The sequence below is a fragment of the Apteryx rowi genome, unplaced genomic scaffold (genome assembly GCF_003343035.1).
Source record: "Apteryx rowi isolate R43461 unplaced genomic scaffold, aptRow1 scaffold_65, whole genome shotgun sequence".
NCBI classification, from domain to species: Eukaryota; Metazoa; Chordata; class Aves; order Apterygiformes; family Apterygidae; genus Apteryx; species Apteryx rowi.
In genome coordinates, this window is record NW_020450927.1 from 3,389,864 (window position 1) to 3,408,737 (window position 18,874).

The 18,874-nt window shown below is 39.0% G+C and overlaps 1 protein-coding gene across 4 annotated transcripts in view; it reads right to left on the reverse strand.

Annotated features, from left to right (window-relative positions):
- The window catches only part of KIFAP3 (kinesin associated protein 3), a 67,165-nt gene that overhangs the window by 40,896 nt on the left and 7,395 nt on the right, over nucleotides 1-18,874 (reverse strand). For all 4 annotated transcript variants that reach the window (XM_026084770.1, XM_026084771.1, XM_026084773.1 and 1 more), the window contains 3 exons: nucleotides 18,544-18,722; nucleotides 15,947-16,109; nucleotides 3,190-3,290 (listed from right to left, as the gene is read on the reverse strand). In XM_026084770.1, the coding sequence (XP_025940555.1) occupies nucleotides 3,190-3,290; nucleotides 15,947-16,109; nucleotides 18,544-18,722 (443 nt within the window). The remainder of the gene's footprint in view (nucleotides 1-3,189; nucleotides 3,291-15,946; nucleotides 16,110-18,543; nucleotides 18,723-18,874) is intronic.

Below are 18,874 nucleotides of genomic sequence, written 5' to 3' on the forward strand. Positions count from 1 at the left end.
GCAGCAGTTCAGCACGTTTATCTCTTGCCAGATAGCAGGTTGTCATTCCAAAGGGACCCCCAGATACATAAAACATATTTAGGTCGCAACACAGTGATTAATGTCTTTTTCCTGGGGCTTTCATGTACTGATTTAAAAGCTATCACTGATTTCTTCCTCTCTGTCTTGGAAAGGTAGAATCAGATTTCCCTTGGCGAGTTTAAGAACTTTTAAAACCTTTAGTTTATTAAATCCGTAAGCCTGATGATCACATAAGCAGAAATTAAGCAGAGAAGAATGTAGCTACTTAATGCATAGAACACGACCACTCAAAAATCACCCCCTGCAACCCTTCAGCTACAAAACCTTTAAAAAGAGATTTTTAAAGCCCTTTGAATAATTTGAAGGGAAACATTCTCATTACTTACACAATACAAGATCTGTGGAAAAGAGATGTTTAACCGGATGGGATTACACTGTTAATTACTGAACTACTTCTCTATAAAAGGAAAAAATATACCCAGTTTCAATTAAACTCCGTCAAATTTTAAAATAATAGTTTCATACGAGCTCCATGTTTCCCATTATGTCTTCATTTAATTTGATTGCTTCTTGTGCCACTTCAAAAGGAAGAGTAATTGCTGCCAAATAGGAAATATTAAAATTAAATTTGTTCTGCTTTTACTATGTCCATTGTCATCTTTTACTGATTTAACAGGAAGGCAGTAAAAAGACTGCAGCATGTGCAATGAAGAGGCAGTAGTGTTCAATCAGACAAGTCCCATATTGAGTATCAGATACCACAGACCAGGACTGAAATCACTGTGTCTAGACTCTCTGGCACCTGCCTTCACTTATTTACCAGTGACCAGAGGCCAACCCCCACAGCTCTGCGTTCACATACACCTCTGTCCAACCCCCTCCCCAGCCCCAGCTCCAACATCTTTGAATGATTATGCCAGAACTGCATGCCTCAGGAATCTCTTCTGACCGGCTACTCCCTAGCTCTGCTGTTTGAAGTGATGCTCTGGTTTCTGAACTTCAGCAGATAATGGCGGACAGGAGCAAAGGGTGCTGTCAAGAGAGGACGTTTACCAGCATTAAGCTGAAAAGAAGCTTGCAGATCAAAGAGGGGCCAAACAGGACAACTGCGGTGGAAAACATGTGGGTAGCTGTGGAGAACCTTGCACATTGCTCTGTGGTAAAATATTAAATATCGCCATGACATCACTGCCTAACCATGCCCTTTGATTGGCCAGGTTATTACCCATAAAGGCTTTTATAAGCATCTGGATGGCATTTGCACCTATTTAAACAAAACACGCATTGCTGAGGTCTAAACAAGAATGAACTGTTAATACTCACTTTTAACTGTTACTAGAATAGCACCCACTAACTCCTCAAATCCACAAGGATGTTTACTCGGGACAGCACGCGCAAGCCCCTGGTCAAGCGTTTTACACACTGAAAATGACAACAGGGGACAGACTTTCCAATCACTTGCAACAACAGCTTAACATTCCTTACTGAAGATTTGCCAGTTTAGATATACTCCTTTCCTCAAAATAAACCCACAAAAGGGGCACATACTATTATTGAAAAGAGAATTTGCTATTCTGAGGGAGAATCAAGTAGCAACAAGTCCTTTTTAAAAGGTCATTTTCTTCTCTTGATGTCATACCCACTTCCCCTATTTTTTTGCTACCGTTGTCGTACTGTCCTAATTTTAAACATTCATCAATAAAATTTATGCTCTGATTGTCCAGCTTGTCCTTTTTGAACAGTCTCCAGACACAATCTGTGAATAATTACATTGATCATTGAAACATCAACAGCCACAGGCATCCTTAGAATTTTGCAGTTTTAGCCAAAGTCCAATTAAGGCAGTGGGAACGTTTCCTATTCCACCGGGCTTTGGGTAATGCCCCATAAGCATTACTTTGAGCAGCCACTGCCTATCAGAACAACGATGTTCACTAAAGCTCCGAGTATGATATCACTGAAGTTTCCATAGCTCTTTACATCTGGCACTGGGGAGCTAAGAACCATGCCAAGATTCCCTGAAAGCACGTCAAAAGTGAGCCCTGAAACACAAAGCATGAGCTCTAGTTTGGCAGGTGACTGCTTAGAACAAAGCAGGTCCCTTATATCATGCAAATGCCTTAACATAAAATTCCTTCTTGTAGCAGAAAATGCAGTCAGCAGGATGTTTACAAGAGCATTTTGTAACGTACACTAGTTATCCCCATCAGCTTTCTCCCTTCCTCTCCAAACCCCCTCCTGTATTTGGAAAAACACTACAATTTTTGTCATGAAATAACGGCTAGAAACATTCTGAAAATTTTCCATGGCAACTTCCCATTCTGAATGTATTTGATGTTAAAAACATGTTTGGCAGGAAAAAAGAGATCATGGTGAAATTCTGAAAAAGCTACCGGAGAGCTTTCTACACTTATGCACCACAGACTTTCTCAACTCCAGCCTAATCAGGACTGAGAAAAAGCTTAATAAGAGAGAATATGGTGTTTGTTTAAAAACAAACAAAACTACCCCCAAACAATGAAAAAACTCCAGGAAGTTGTTTCCGTGCTTGGGTCAAGTCTATGACTAGAGACAGAGTCACGAGACAAAACGTAGCCTGAAAGATCAGTGAAGAGACTTCAGTGCCTTCTGTACAGTCTTCATGTCTCCCCTATTGTGCGTGCCTGCAGTTAGAAAAAGGAGTTGTCATGTAGCAATGTAACACTGCTTGGCTGGTTTCCAGCTCATATCCTGTAATACTAGAGATGTTGAAATTTTGATACCCAATGGGATCAGAAAAGAATGCCTCCTAAAACGGTAAAGGAAATACTTTCCACGGGGTTCCCTAAGGACCTACTGTGCACAAATTTTTATCTCTCTTCAGCATTCCCAATCTTCAGCAGGGATTCATCAGGTCACCTGTATTTTCACCAACTCACTGACGCAGCTCACTGCTTAGGAGTACTGACAAAGAATCTGTCACCTATCCCTTTTCTGTAGGACTGTTAAGAGACAGCAAGAATCGTCAAACCGCCCTATTAATATGTGGCTCACTATCAACTCAGCAGCATCATGGCTGTTCACACTTTCACCTGTGGGTGTCAGTGTGAGCTATGCTATGAAGAAGGAAGACAGGCACATTTGTGGGAGGATGCATCTTACCACTGCATCATATAGAAAAGTACATACCTGTGGGATACAGTCAGTGTATGCAAACATTGATTTAAAGCGATCATCCATGCTTATGTGATACAGAATACACATTGCTACTTGTTTGTAGTTCTCATTTGCTAGAAGGAAAAAAAAAATCCATATTAACGTAAGCCTGATATTTTAGGTATTAAATGGCAAGGGGGGAATGAAAAGCACCGAAATCCTAGTTATGGAAAATCTAAAACAAGAACGCAACATTAATGAAAGGGTCTTGCCTGGCATAGCCAAATGAACAACATATTTGTGCAAAGAGGAAACAAAGGCAATGCTGACTGCTACCCTCTTCCCAGCACCTGAAAATATTTCCTTATCCCCACTTTGCAAGGAATATATTTTCTGAAAGGAACACTGAATACTGACAGCCCATCCAGAGAAAACCTCTACTGATTTCCAGGTAGAAAATTAAACAGCAAATGCAATGTTGACTTAGATGCAGACCTTCCTGTTGAAGCAACAAGCTTGTCTCAAAAGTTAAAGTGAAATGCTGAAGAAGCCACCAATGCCAGAAAAGAAAAAAGAGTCTAAGAACTACTGTTGTAAAAAGCATTGTAGAAGAAATTCAGTGCCATTCACATACAAAAAAGCACCAAGAGTTTAGGAAAATAAAAGTGTTTTTCACACATTTCAAAGACAACAATAGTATGCCTTCTTATTAACGGATACTTATCAAGGAGACAAAGATTCAAGAAAACTTGGCACAGTAAATGCGAGGGAGGCTGTGAACTATTTAACTGAAAGGGTCTATAAAAACAGCATAGACAAATGTTTGTTAGCAACAACTAAGATATGTTTGATCCTTGTTCACTGCTGAAATGTGGACTGAGCACTCTCTTGAGCTGTCCCGTCTTCTAGCCCTGCACTACTATATGGGATAGCATGCTCATCTGAACGTTTATATTAGTTAGACCAGGACGTAATAAGATCACCACTCAGTTTATTCATAGTTCTCATACGACTGATCAGAAATATCCTACTTCCCACTTTTATTTAAGCTAAGCTAAACATTAGCTAATACCTTAGCAAAGCATCAAGATTTCAAGCAGCAACTGCCCCAGGCAAATACATCACTGGGAACTAGAATTTCCTTTAAGAGGCAAGGATATGCTACCTTTATCCTGAGAAAACACATTTGCATCTTCTTTCAAAATTCAATAACCAAAAAAACCCATGAAACTTCTGGCAGTTGCCATTTCAAGTCAGCATTTGCCAAAACAACAGTGAAACATTCTTTCCCATGCCAAGACTAAAAAAAGTATCTGACCTTTCAGATCCTAGTGGAATATTACCTGTATGAAAAACCTGATTAAATCACAACCTTTCACATACCTAACAACTGGGGAAAGGCTAATGCTCAACTTTAAGCTACTGTGGCTATAATTAAAAATAAAAGCACAGACTCTACCATATTTGCCAAAATGATACAAATTGTTTTAAGCAAACATAATGAAATGTTTATCTTTCATGCTTCTCTTGTGAAGAGTCACATTACTGACACATTCATTTGTAGTGACATTATAAAACCAGCTATTACATGAACAAAAAAAAAATGCATATAATACGCATATAGCTAAAGGCTTCTCCTAAGTAAACATAAGAAATTTAGAAAATAAATTATGCCCTCAAATTTCATTGGGCTAGGAAAAAAAGCTGTTTACACTGCTCTTCACACTTCTTTCCATGCCTCAATTTAAGACACAAACGTTAGGACTCAAATTTAAGACTGCTCCAATGCTTAACACGTCAGTATTACTCTTGCACACTGAATAGACCCTGTATCTTAGGGTAAGGAGTGAGAGACTGTTTGAAAATTCACTGACAAGCCAAGTGCCATCTTTTTACATAGGGACTTCACTCCCAGAAATATAAACTGGCAGCTATTGACTATTACTTGAATGTGCCAGCACCAAGTTGACCTTTTTTGTATTTTTTAACTCATCTGAAAGCTAATGAATAAATCGCTAAGTCAATCACTGTTTGGAGACTTGGCTGTAAAAAGTTCAAACCCTGCCCAGTATCTGGCCAAAGAACAGCTTTTCAAAACATGGGAGTGATACCTTTTCTGCTAGTTTTGACCACTACTGAAGGATGCCCATGAAAAAGCAGGCACTGCAAAAAGAGACTTCCTTATGACTTGGTACAGACGGCATCAATTATTCCCCCAAATGGAAAAGCAAGAGGGGGGAAAAAAAAAAAAGAAAAAGAAAAGAAAAAGAAAAAAGATTTCTGCCAAACGTGTTCATAAAAATCACCAAAGTTTCGGTGGGGTGCCAGAAAGTTGTGGCCTACAAATGCTGGTAGTTTTGAGCATCAAGCATTTTATGACTCAAGGTGGAATAGCCAAATCGCCTAAAGCGGTAAGGGCAGCCCTGGAAAATAATGGTCTAGTCATTATGGATTCTTCTGGTATTTATGGCAATAAAACATGAATCATAATGAACTCATTGGATATTAAATGTGGGGGTCACAAGTACTTTGATAGGATTTCCACAAGAATTTACCATTAATTAACCAAATAATTATTTGAAAGTGTTACTGAATTATCCTTAGTACTTATACAGCCATTCCAGAGAAATTGGTCATTCCCAGCTGAGTGCAGTTAATGCCTTAACAAACCAGTCATTAACTGCAGTTACTGATTTTGTGGGAATTATTGTGTTATAAAATACACTCAACAGTTTATAGAAACAATACTTAGGGTTTTTTTTTTTTTTTTTTTTTTGCAGCTGTAGTTCAGCTGGAGCAGCTGGGATGGAAAAATATCAGGTCCCTCGGGCTGTTTTCACAACTAGTTTTCTGCAAATTAGAGAGGGAAATAAATACATGATGGGTTCCGAGTTCAAAATGGCTTCAGATTTTTAGCCTTTGAACATTAATAAGAAGCCATGTGCCAGTTCTGTGGACCAAAGCCTTAATTCCTTGCCTAGATCTTACTAAGGTTAAGGATTGAATGATCCCAGTAGCAGAAGCTAAGGAAAAACAGTTTCTTGATCACAAGATCCGGTCCTAGTTGAGACTGCAAGCTTAAAGTGAAAGAGCCTCCGTTAGCTGCACGGTAACAAGGGAGGATCCCTAAAGCTGCAGAACTGAATTGCCAGTTTGAGTTTCAGCAGCAGCATTCAGCTTTCAAATGCTGAAACAACAAAGAGAATATAAATCACGGGCCACATTATCCAAACAGAACAGTACCAGCAATTCATGTAGACGTCATTTCTAATGGAATCACCAGTGTCTCCACATTAGATACGAAATATCCCCTACCCACCCCATGTGCAACACATTAACTGCCCTACATCAAAAACAGAACTCAAATGAAGGTAAATAGCTGTTATGGCAGAGCAAATCTGTATTTCAGTTTCAAGAAGAGAGTATCGAAGTTTAAGGCAAATCTGCTGCAGAACTAGGCAAATTATAAGAAATCTAGAAGGATCAAAATGTCACAAATTGAATATCATCTCTATACATTGTCTCACACTGCTGTTGGGAAACTTTATTTACATTGAAACCAAGAAGAGTTTATTCATGCATATTGTAATTAGCAATGTTCTTGCAAAAAAAGCGATAGAAAGTTATCTCAGCTTTACTCCATCCCATATTATTTCTGGTAACCAACTCTGAAACAGTTGGACTAAGTTACTCCATGTGTGGTTTAGACACATATTGGTTTGATTTACATATGTAAATATAAATCATATTGGATATGTCAGTTTATTTTATCAAGAGAACCTGAAAGAATCTGCAAATCTGCTCAAACCCAAAGAAACTAGACTGTGTAAATAATACACTATGTTATTAATTACAAACTAATAACCATTATTGTGCCACCTTTATTACATTTGAAACTGGCTGCCTACTATAAGCATGACTTTGAAAAAGAAAAAAAAATTGAGAAATCTGAATTTAAAGAACTAAGCACATGCCACATCTTAAACATGGATATGCATTTTTTTCCTAGGAAACAAAGAAGGAACTATAATGATATTTTCTAAGCCAAAGGACTAATAAATGACCAAATTAGGCTGAGTTATTTAATGTTGAAGTTACAGATAGGGGAAAAAAAGGAAGTTGCACATCTGGAGCTCCAGACTCAATTTCTTTGTCTTGAACTCTATACAAGACAGACAGACAGGAAAATACACAATAAACACCTTACTGCATCATTACTACTTATAAAAGGAGACTAGGTGGAACCACTGGGTAGGCTATATACCAGCTAAATTTAGATATTATGTCCTTTCTTGAGGATTGCTCTTTCTACAGAAGAACCACATTCTAGTTATTTAGAATGTCCGATAGTCCATCATGCTTGAACTGATTTGAATTCACACAAACTGGAAAATTATTGTATTTTAATACCCATACTAACCAAACCAGGGGAGAAAACGATAGTAAGTTCAGCATAGAGATGAAGCTGGAGGTAAGAGGATTATTCCTGAAGAAGATAAAGCTACTTCTCTTCTCCTTTCTCCACAAAAGAAAGTTTTGGGTTAGGCTATGACCAAGAAGCAAAGCAAGAGATAAATAAAAAAAACAATACAAAACAAAAACCCTACTGTTATTACAAGAAACTGAAAATTAGAAGAGGTTGTTCTTCATTTGGATCAAACTAAGTAAAAAACCCACTTCCAAAGTAGGTGGGAAAAACTCCATGCAAAACTTCCAGCAAGCTATGTAGATTAAATGCTATACGATTAAATGTAGATTTATGGAAGCACATACATCTTGCCATATCTGCACTATATTTCATTAAACCACATCAATTACTCCAATTATGATTACTAGAAAATATTCGGACTTGAAGGGTGTTTTTAGTCCAGACAAGTCTACCTGTTCGGAACTCAATGAGAGCAGAAGTAGCTGGAGGTTTTCTGTGCTCCTGGATCTCAGGGTGCACAGGAAGAGCTCCTCAGCAGAGGAGCCTCAGTTCCAAATGGTGGTGCAGCTACAATATTTCAAGATACTCTTGCTCAAAGGAAAACAAAAACAAAGCAAAAAAAACACACCACAGTGAAGGATGCTACCTTCCACTTTGAGGAAGGGATGGCTCACTGCACTGCAAAAGAAATTGCGTTTAGTTTTTATTTAGTGTTATAGTTCAGTGTTTGTTTATTCCATTTTCAGCGGAAGTTTCTGAAGCACAGAGCCAACGTTCAAATCGGTTAAGCCCAAAAAGTGGAGTTACATATTGGTAGAGCTTTTGAGTCTCCCAGATAAAGAGAATTTACAATTCTGTACTATTCAAGAGATACCATTCCCTATGCGAACACCAGCATGCTCTCTTACAGGCAAAGTCTTGGCAGAAAGATAAATAATTCAATTGTATTCTTCTTATCCTGCAAATACTACAGTTTTATTATTTAAAAGATCATTCACTGATGATCTATAGGGGTTTCTCACAGATCTGGTAGCTTTTCCAAAAAGGAGGAAGGTTACAAAAAAAGACATCTGAGGCCCCTGCTGTACAAATAGCTTTGTTTTACTCAGATATGTAAAGTTGTGCTCCCATCCTGCAAAGCATCTGTATGTCAGAGACCAAAGAAACAAATAGTTTGTATAAGCAGAATTTAATGGTGGTATATCTCTTTTCCCCTAAGCTCAAAGGGTCCAAAGATAATACTATCAACCTACAAGGGACTTTTCACCTTACCAGCTGCAGATATGGGGAAACCTGCAGACGGTATCCTGCACTGGAGAAGACAGTCTGAGGAACTCCAGGAAAAGCAGCAGAAACACCACTCTTCTGAGTTAAGATGCTTCGCTGTTTTCAAAAGAGCAAGTGAATTGGAGACCTCCCTCTTATGTCTGAACTTGTAAAAACTTTGGGATCTGTGTGACTGCTACATCTGCAAAATTCTTCCAGACGATCCTTTGGGACAATCCCTTTATCCACAGGCTTCACAAAGGGTCTGGGAAAGGTGCTTCTCTCTCCCTCCTACCTTGGCCCTCATACAGCCTTTACGAAGATTTTGCCGCAGATTAGGAAGAAAAGCAGAAGTGCCTCATCCCTTTCTTATGGAGGTTTTCCTAGAAACTGGAGTTGGTTGTTTCTGTCCTGTCATGCTTTAGGCATCCAAGTTATGCCCTGTAAAGCTTTAAGATGTCGACACTTCATGTAGCTGACTAGATTTACGTTCTACTGATAAGTATTAACTTGCTCCAGAGCAAAGAAACAAATTAAAAGAAACAATTAAAAGAATTCATTTCATTATGCAGTAACATACTGTAGGGCTACACGAGAAATATTGGCTCATGGGATCCTTCCTGCTCATCAGATCAGCGAGCTTCTGACAACTCAGCTCCCTCAACTCTAAACTGCTGCCATATCTACCACTCCTGTCCTTGCTGCTACCTTAAGCATTTCTGTTTTCAGTCAACACATATGACATTCACTGCTTCTTTTGTCTTATGCCAACATTATCCTCCTCAGTTAAAAAAGCTAATAATATAACTAAACACACATGTGCACTTGTGAGCAGCACACTGCAGCAATGAGCTTCCACTCATCTGAACAGTCACACAGTCCAAGTATTCAGATTAGCAAGGATCTATTTGTAACAGCTACAAACTGAAAAAACACTTTGTTTCTAACTTCCGACAGTTAGAAACTAAAGAAATCAGAAAAATATTAGATAGCACACCTCAAAAACTTCCAAGCAAATATAAAGATTATGATGTCCCAAATTTCAGTTACTCTTTCCTGACAACTCACCATTAGCAATGCAGCAGGTGAAGGCTTTTGCCCTAAAAAACAAAGTCTGTGGGGATCCTATTTTTGCTTCAAACACAGTATTAATGATACCGTAGCCTTTCTACCTTGAATTTTATATTCCCCAACATCAGAAGCCAATTTAACAATACTAAAGTTTGCTGACTAAATCCATAGTTAAAGCACGTAAACAACTGCTGGATTCTAAGACACGCTGCGTACCCAACGTTCCGCTAAAGCCAGGAGGACACGCTAGGTTCTCAGCGCTATTGAAAGCAAAACTATTTAGACATCTAAAAGATTTAGAGGTTGAACTTCAAGTTAAAAAAAAAAACAAAAAAAAACAAAAAACAACCTTGGCCATGCTCACCACAAATGATAAAAAACCTACCATTAAAATAAATCCCTTAATAATTACTGCTTTCCAACAGACTGGTCCCTGCAGTTGAACTGTTACTTAATGTGCTTCAGCCAGCTTCTACTATAAAGGAATGGAGACACCCCAGGCAATATTCACACAACAAGTATTAGAACCAGCTGCTGCAGAGCCACCTCAGGAAAAAAAAAAAAAGTTTTCTCAATTTAATTGGGAAAACAGGAGGAAGCATAAATTTTACTGCCATTAATAACTTCAAGCAATCCTGATATGACTTTACTTCACCCTGACGGCTGGACATGTGCTTTTTGTTAGGGTCTTTGCCACATCTGACCCCTATTGTTTGCTCACTTGATCAGGTAAGAAAACGTACGTTTCTTTATAGGATAAACGAGGCTTATTAAAATTGGAAAAAACACTGCAGTAGCCTATAAGAAGCTCCGTTTTCCAACAGATGTGTGAAGCTCCATAATAAGTTCATTACAAAAAGGCCAAGTGAACTCATAAAGAGAACACATCTACTTTAAGCCTTCTTAAAAGAAACTTTCATAAAAGGAACAGGCATTAAAAACCCACAGCGCACCGTTAATTAGAGAGCAAACTACTTCTTGGGCTTTTAAACACCAGTCAATGTACAATCCAGCTTGGCTGCATACCATATCAAGACTTGATTGTTTAAAAACCCAACCTACAACTGTTTGGCAATTCTTTGATTGCTCATTAAACCTAACTTATAAAGAAGGGAAAAATATCAGAGGAATTACAGGAGTTTCCAGAAGGGATTTTAGATAATAAAAAGACTCACAAAAATTGCATCAATGAATCCAGTGAAGATGGACTTTTCAATGAGGATTAAATCAGGGACAGTTAAAGTCACTCCCTGTTCTGGCCATCTCCAACTCAGACAAAGAACTCATAAAAGAAAAGTTTGACCTATTGTGGAGTAAGCAAACTATGACACAACCCTTAAAACTTCTACATAAGATGACATAGATACTCCTTCTCAGTATGCTGATATGAAGCCTTGGAGCACCAAGAAATGAAGGTGTTCAAATCAGGATGCTCACATTCATAAAGAATATAGGGTCAGTCTACACTGTAACTGGAAGAACTGTACTGTTGCTACTTGGGACTGATCACATTGTATTTCAGAGACCTGTATAACAAACTCATCTGCCTGGCTAAATGGAAATACAAACCCACAAAGCTGATTTTCTTCTAGTCACAGCAATTTGTACTTAAAAACTTAGCCCAAGATGTTCACCACCTCACGTTGTTTTGAGATGAACACCTTAACACTGTGTAACACTTGCACAGGCACATGCACAACCCTGCTGCACTCTCACCCCACTTTGGGCCAGATTTGTAACTGGTACTGTTTTGCAACACACCCATTTTTCAGGACAGGAATACCTGTGTTCAATCAGACCTTGATTTTCAAAAGCAGCTAGTGATTCAAGCAACCAAATTGAGACACTTTGGTGGTGGTGATGTGGGGTCCTAATTTCCAAGCATCCTGGGTTCTCACTCTTCAAACATGGTTTGCACCGGGAAGTGAATGAAAAGAGAACAGCATTTCAAGACATTATGTCTTCACTATACCTAACAAGCGTCCAGCAGCTCAAAGGAATGAATCCACACATCACAGTTTTGCTCCCTGCATGCATCCAGAAATACTCATGGAAGAGAAAAAAAATCCTCCCTACTACTCTTGTCCCTCAAGCATCAACACCGTTCCCTCTGTAACAGTTTCCACACCATTTCTTATCATTTATATCCTTTACAAAGCAATGACTAACTCATGGGTGGACCAGAAACCCCAGTACCGCCTGCCACACCCTCATATTGCCAGAAGCTCCTTCTCAACAGGGATTCACCAAGAGGAGGTTGCAGCCTCGCATCACACACACAGCAGCACTCAGCTGGGTCTGCTGCACAAACTCCCTGCTGTTCTCACAGAGAATGTAGGACTATTTGTCTTGCTTCACAAAGGATTAAACAACAACAAAAAAAATCACTTGTATGCAGCACAAAAGAGCACCCTTATTAGAAGAACGTGAACCACAAGCTGTGCATGCATTTAAGAGAGCTGTACTAAAAATTTTGTATTTGGTTTGGCCAGTTAACTGAAAAACAAAGTGGATTCGGGCCAAACAAGAAGTGACTTTTCCTATTCTTCCCTGTAGACATAATGCTTTTTGTTTCCTGCCAGGCATTCTACTGTAGAAACCCGTCACAAACCCAGGAGAAGGGTTATGAATAGGGGTAGCGTTTCCCCTTTTGCCCAACAGTGGAAGGGCAGCCACAGGGGAAAGGAAGGATCTGCATCTGCCTTCTTAAGGCTCAACTCTACATTTCCCACTTTCTACCTGTATACTGTCCACAAGCAAATACACAAACCAAACTCTCATGTATTTGGAGCAAGTCAATCTCCTATTCCACGTTGCTTGAGTTATTCCATGCAAAGCAAAGCAAGAGCAGTGTAAGGGTGAAGCAAGCCTCTCCATAATATTCTGTAGCACGCAGGTTTGGGCTCTTCTTCCAAGGTGATGATTAGAAGGCAGTGAACCCGGGTTTTCCACATCTTGGGCAAGCGTCCAGTTTAAACCGCTTGGTGAATTCACCTGAATTCTCACCCTAGTCTACTGAAACCACATATCTGGCAAATAAAACATTCACGCAGAAAGTGTATTTTTAAAAAATGATCACTCTGTAGACTCAGGAATTACAAGGAGAACCAAAGTCACAAATCAACAAAGTCTCTTTCCACACCCTTTCAAGTAGCTTGTGTATGGACATATCCGAGTACAACAGGCTATATTTTACAGGCCTCCACAGCTCTGCTCCAGCTTCTGAACAATAAGTCTGAAGCTAAATTTCCCTCAGCTGCACCCAACTCTTTGAGATTCAGAGCATAACAAAGATCAGCTGCAGCTGATTAACTTGGGTGTCTGGAGGGAGGAGCAGGAGGAGTCTTGTCATATACAATACTTCAGACTTGTGAAGAGAAGCCACGAAAACTAGCAAGTGGTGTTGACTGGCAAAGCTACATGAGGAAGCAAGCATTGGCACTATTAAAAAGAAAAGGCTAATTAAAATGGAAACCAAGACTGAGTAGAATTTCTCATGTCCATGCTTTCACAGCAGCAGCCTCAATGATCTGAAGCAAGAGGGGAAGAAGATGGTTCTTCTCCAATATATCCATACCATACTTGGTCCATTCCTTTGCTAGCTCAGTTTAAGCCCCTCAACTTCCAGCCTCAACCTACCTTTCATATCAAGTCTGTCCTGCTCCCAAGCCATTAAATGTCCCTTGAGAAAGCTGTATGTCCTCCAAAATTACTGTCAAAGGTGGCCACCTCAGTGCTCAGTCCTAAACTGCTGCCTGACAAACCTGTCCATTACTTATTTGCAATCTCAACTCTCTTCTTAAGCACCTAATATACTTAATTTATACTCATCTCAAACCCAATGCTAAAGATTCAAAGGCACAGCATGCACAAATGGTAAATTTCAGTAGACCGAGTCAACAAGCTTGACCTCTTGGTATTAGGAGCTGTACGGTAACTTGTCAACAGCTGCTAAGGTGTGTTAGCACTTTAAGGTGACCTGCAAATGTAAGCTGAAGGGTACTGACTTGAATAATGTGTGTTGAATGCCCAAATAACCTGTATAAAAGGGGCATCTGGCACACGATTATTTTATTATTAAGGTTACAGGCTTCCCTGAGCCAGGACACACACAATTATGTATTTGGGAATTATTTGAATCACCATGACAAGAAAATTCCTGTGAATCAGAGCTGGCTTAGAAACAGGTAAAACAACAGATAACACTTCTACTTACGTTTTTCTAATCAGCACACTGCAAAATGAGTATCAAGCAATTCTAAAGGGAGGAGCTAGGGAAACCAGCACATGCCTCCACACAATAAAAAGAGGTGAAAACTTCCACATCAAGGAAAGAAGAACTGCCCATGGAGCCAAGCACAGGCAGTGACACTTCTGGAAGCACTAGTAGAATTTGCTACAGATTATTCTAACAGATGCTTCAGGAACAGATTTCGATTTTAACAGCCAATTCTACTGAACTGAACTGTCTTCAGCACAGGTCTGTGTCTAAGTCCAGGAGAATAGCATTTGAAGAGAAATTCTCCTCTCCACATTAGAGTTAGGCATTAGAAAGTGGGTATCTAATAATGAGTTTAATCTGACACCAGTGTTAAATACTGAATTTGTGGAGCTGGGACATCTTGGTGATCCAAGTCATGTCAGTTGTCTGTGAAGCCCTAGACCCAGTCCCAGACCACACTGCTGGGTGGTTAAAAAAAAAAAAAAAAACAAGAGAAGTTCCTCCTCCAAAAAGCTTATGATCCAAGCTGAACCAGCCTACCTAGCAATATCTTCTCTCAAATGAGAGAAAATATTTGAATAGGGATTCCAAATGTCATTTTATTCTTCCTCCTAGCTCAGCCTGGAGAAGGATAGGAAGTGGAGACATGTTGGGGGCAGAGAGCATGAACAGATCTGAGGCATTTCAGGATATATCAGGTAGCCATTATGTTAGCTGCTGACAAAATTAAGGCTTCCAAACCAGTGCAGATTTCATAGCACTAACTTGTATACTAAACAGCAATAAGGTAATGTTCAGGTTGAACGTAAAATTGAGAAGGCAAATAATCTAAAGACTGTATAAAGTTAGGAAAGAAAGCTCATAAATTCAGTGCTGCATCCCACTTGTTCCATCAAATCTGGATATACCAGCTGCACTGGATTCAGTGCGTCCCAATACCAACACATCACAGAAAACATTCACAAAGTCTTGCATCAGAGCATTTTACGTGCTTAGGGCACTGCAATACAAGATTCTCGGCTCCTACTTAAAAGTGAGCACTCAGCAATTCTTACAGCCAAACCCTACTAAACATGCAGCATATCTACCCAAAAGCAGTTTCTATACAGTATCAGCCAAAGAGCACACAAGGAGCAATAAAAGCTTCCTCTTTAAAACTCCAGTGTACAAGAACAAATCAGAGAACCCTGTGCTTTTTCCAAACTCCTCACTGCATCCATAGCTCTCCCACACAGCCAACAAAATTTCACTTGTATCTGAAGTACTCACAGGGGCTTACTACAAATTACAGGCTGTCAAGTTTAAAGTCAAAAAATCAGTCCTGCCTAGAAGTTTCCCAGCTTTGTCAGCTTCAAGTCTAACCTCTTTATCTGGACCACTACACTAACTAGAAGTAGTGGGTATATGCAGCTTTATAACAAGAGGCAGTTGGTATCTCCATCAGCTAAATTCCCTGAGGTAACTGGCTATTTTTCCTGGGCACTCCTCCAAAATACAAGCGTCATTTAAGCGTCAGTTCAAATGGCTCTCAGTTAGCTATCAAAGTTGTTTTTAAAGACAAGAAAACTGATTCAACAGTTTAAGAGAAAACGGGAACCTAGTCTACTGGGAATTTCATTATTTTAGACTTCTGTTTAAATCATCTGAAAAGATGATTTGAATGATAGAAAGACTGGAGATAGCGAGACAGTTATTTGGAAAATAAATAAATAAAAACTAGCAAATTTTCGGCATGCTGTCGTGATGCCCACCACTTCACTGGCCCCAAAGTAATGTCTGTATTCGAACAAGAGAAAACATACCTAGAAGTGCAGTGAGTTTGGGAAGCAGACCAACTTGTACCATTTTATTTCTCAGGCCTGTATCAAAGGAGAGATTCAGTAAGAGTCGAAGAGTGATGTTCAGCAGGTCTTCATGTTCACAGGGTACCATTTTCACAAGTTTTTCCACAATATCCATTTCAACCTGTATATCAAGAAAAAGAATCAAGTCCATAATCCATTGAAACTTAACTTTGTGTTCAATTTAAAAGCCCTATTTTATACATTCACACAATTTGCACACACAAGTGCAATTTCCACCCATAGTAGTGACTGTCAATGCATTTTCATCTGAAGCAGCCTTACTTATAAAACCGTGGTTTAAATCTTCTGTATTTTGTTACTGGGTAATGGTGAATAAAAAGTTTTGAAGCAAACAGTTTAGCCATCCTGGAAATATTCCCCACAGTTGGAATACTGTGAGAATGTGGTCAGAAGACATCACTTGTAGGACTGGGGTGGGAGGCTGGGAGGGGAGCAGGAAGCTCATTTAAATTTAAACACAAGTAACCCTGCAGCAACTGACATTAAAGTCAAATAGATACCCAACCAAGACAGACAGAATACTGGCATCCAAAAAGAATCTGAGACCTTTCATTATGAATTTCAATGAACCCCTAGACCAAACTTTGCATGTGCTCTCAGAAAAGGCATGCCATCCTGTATGTTAATTTAATAAAAGTATGAAAGTCATCTTGAAACATGTATCACTTTCAAATTAAAAAATGGAATCTAAGTGGTATCAGTTCCTGAGATCATGTTCTCTTTACCAGCCAGAAAAGACATCTGATCATCGACTGGCAAGACTTCAGAAAGTTTTTATCATCTTTTAAGCAACATTTCTCTGCTTTTATTTGTCAAATCTTTTGAATCTTTTGAATGCATTCATTCTCTGCCTCACAGAACCTTCTTTGGCCAGAAGAAAGCACATAAAACTACTTTGTATTCTTCAAACATTTGCATGTATGTAATTAGTCTTCCCGTTATAAATATACGGGGAATAAATTCTAAGAAAAGAAACTACAGCCCTCACCACATGGCACAGGATAATATTTAAATAACTGACTGGATACCTTTGATCAAAAACAATCAGATAGCAAGAACTCCTACTTCACTGCTTTGAGTCTAATATGGCACTTGAATACCAAGGGAAAGAATGTGCTATAAATATAGGTGGATTATTTAGTTTTACTTAGAATCAGGCACTGCACAACTAGTCTTGGTTCATTTTGCCTTCAAAATTTGTGTGTTATTGCTTCTGATACAAATATCAGAACATCTTCTCCTTCACTGGTAGCTTCCATAATAATATTTTAGAGAAAAAAAGTATGCATCTCTACTATCTGATAGAAATGTTCTAACAGACAGCTAATCTAAAGCATACAAACCTTTTCAAAAATCTTTTCATGGCTGTTCAAACACTCTGCAAGAAAATAAACTCCACAATTGTTTCATTTGTCTTTCCACTAAATCAAATGGAATGTGAAAAGTGTGCCAGCAAATCAGCAGGCTGCAGAGCTAATCCTTATTTTCCTAATAAAGTGCTTCAGGGCACTACACAACTATAAATTAAATCAAAGACCAATCACCTGATAAATACTCTACATTCCTCAAAACCACGTGCTTGGTGTCTTATTTTTAAGAAATAGGATGCCCTTATATAAATATGGGAGATATGCATGCATATTCACCAAACAGTGTAGACAAGAGGTAAAACAGAATTCCAGTAACAAAGATGCAATTAATTTTCTATTGTATTTACACAAACCTTTTCATTGCACAATCTAAGTGTGACAGTAGTCTCAGATTATCTCTTGGATAAGGAAAATTTAGCATTTTAATTAGCAAACTGGCATACCTAGGCACAGAAGTGAAGGCATTTCTCTATACCATTGCCATTGGGAACATACTAAACAAGATACTCAGCCAGACCCTGAAGTCGGGTGGGGAAACAACTTAAAATTTCAGATATTTGAGATTTTGCCTACAAAAGCTTATGAAAAGTACTGCTGCCTCCATGGAAGCTCCTTTCATGGGAGCTACCGGCAGCATGAAGGAACAGTTCTGAGGTGCCTTTGAAGATCAAGCTTACTTTGGGAAGAAGTAGACTAGTCTACTAGTCTACTATTAACAGACTGCTAATGGATAACTACATCTCCCTTTCCAAGCTAATACATGGTAGAGACATTAATACATTGTCAAAAGAGTCTAATTTGGGGGGAAAAGGTCACAGGCAGCTCTAAGTGCGCATATGACAAGACTTTGGGGTGCTAACTTCAAAATTTGAAATTCCTTATGTCATATTTTGGTATTTTGGGGATGGTACAGTTCTTCAGAGATTTTTGCAGCATGTTACGGCTTGTCTTTGCCTTTCCTTCTTTTATTCATTTTTGTAGTGTCAACCCCCTCTCCCCCTGCAAAAGCAACCACCAAAAACAAAACAAAAAACCCCACAACAACCAGGGCTATAGATACTTTGGGTGGAGACAGAGACGTCTCCCTCTTCCCTCCAACCACTCAAAGTCTTTAGAGAGTGTGCATCCCTTTCCAACATTGCAGCGGATTGCTATGAGCCTTACCATATCATTTTTGTTCTCCATAAAAATGCTGAGTTTCTTCAAGAAAGATACAACCAGGATAAGCAACTCAAAATTGTCTCGATCCAGTGCTTTCACTAACATATGGACAATGTTCTTGTTTCTCATCTTCAGCTCAGTGCGAGTGTCCTCAGCAAGATTTAGGAGCAAGTAAAGCGCAACTAAAAGTCAAGACAAATCATACCAACAAATTAAAGACATTGAAACTAAAGGAGTTTATACATACATTAAGTGTTTAAGACAAGACTTTCAGAAGGGTTCCACTCTCTTCCCAATGCATTTTGAAGAAAACTGACCATCAGTGCTTTTCATT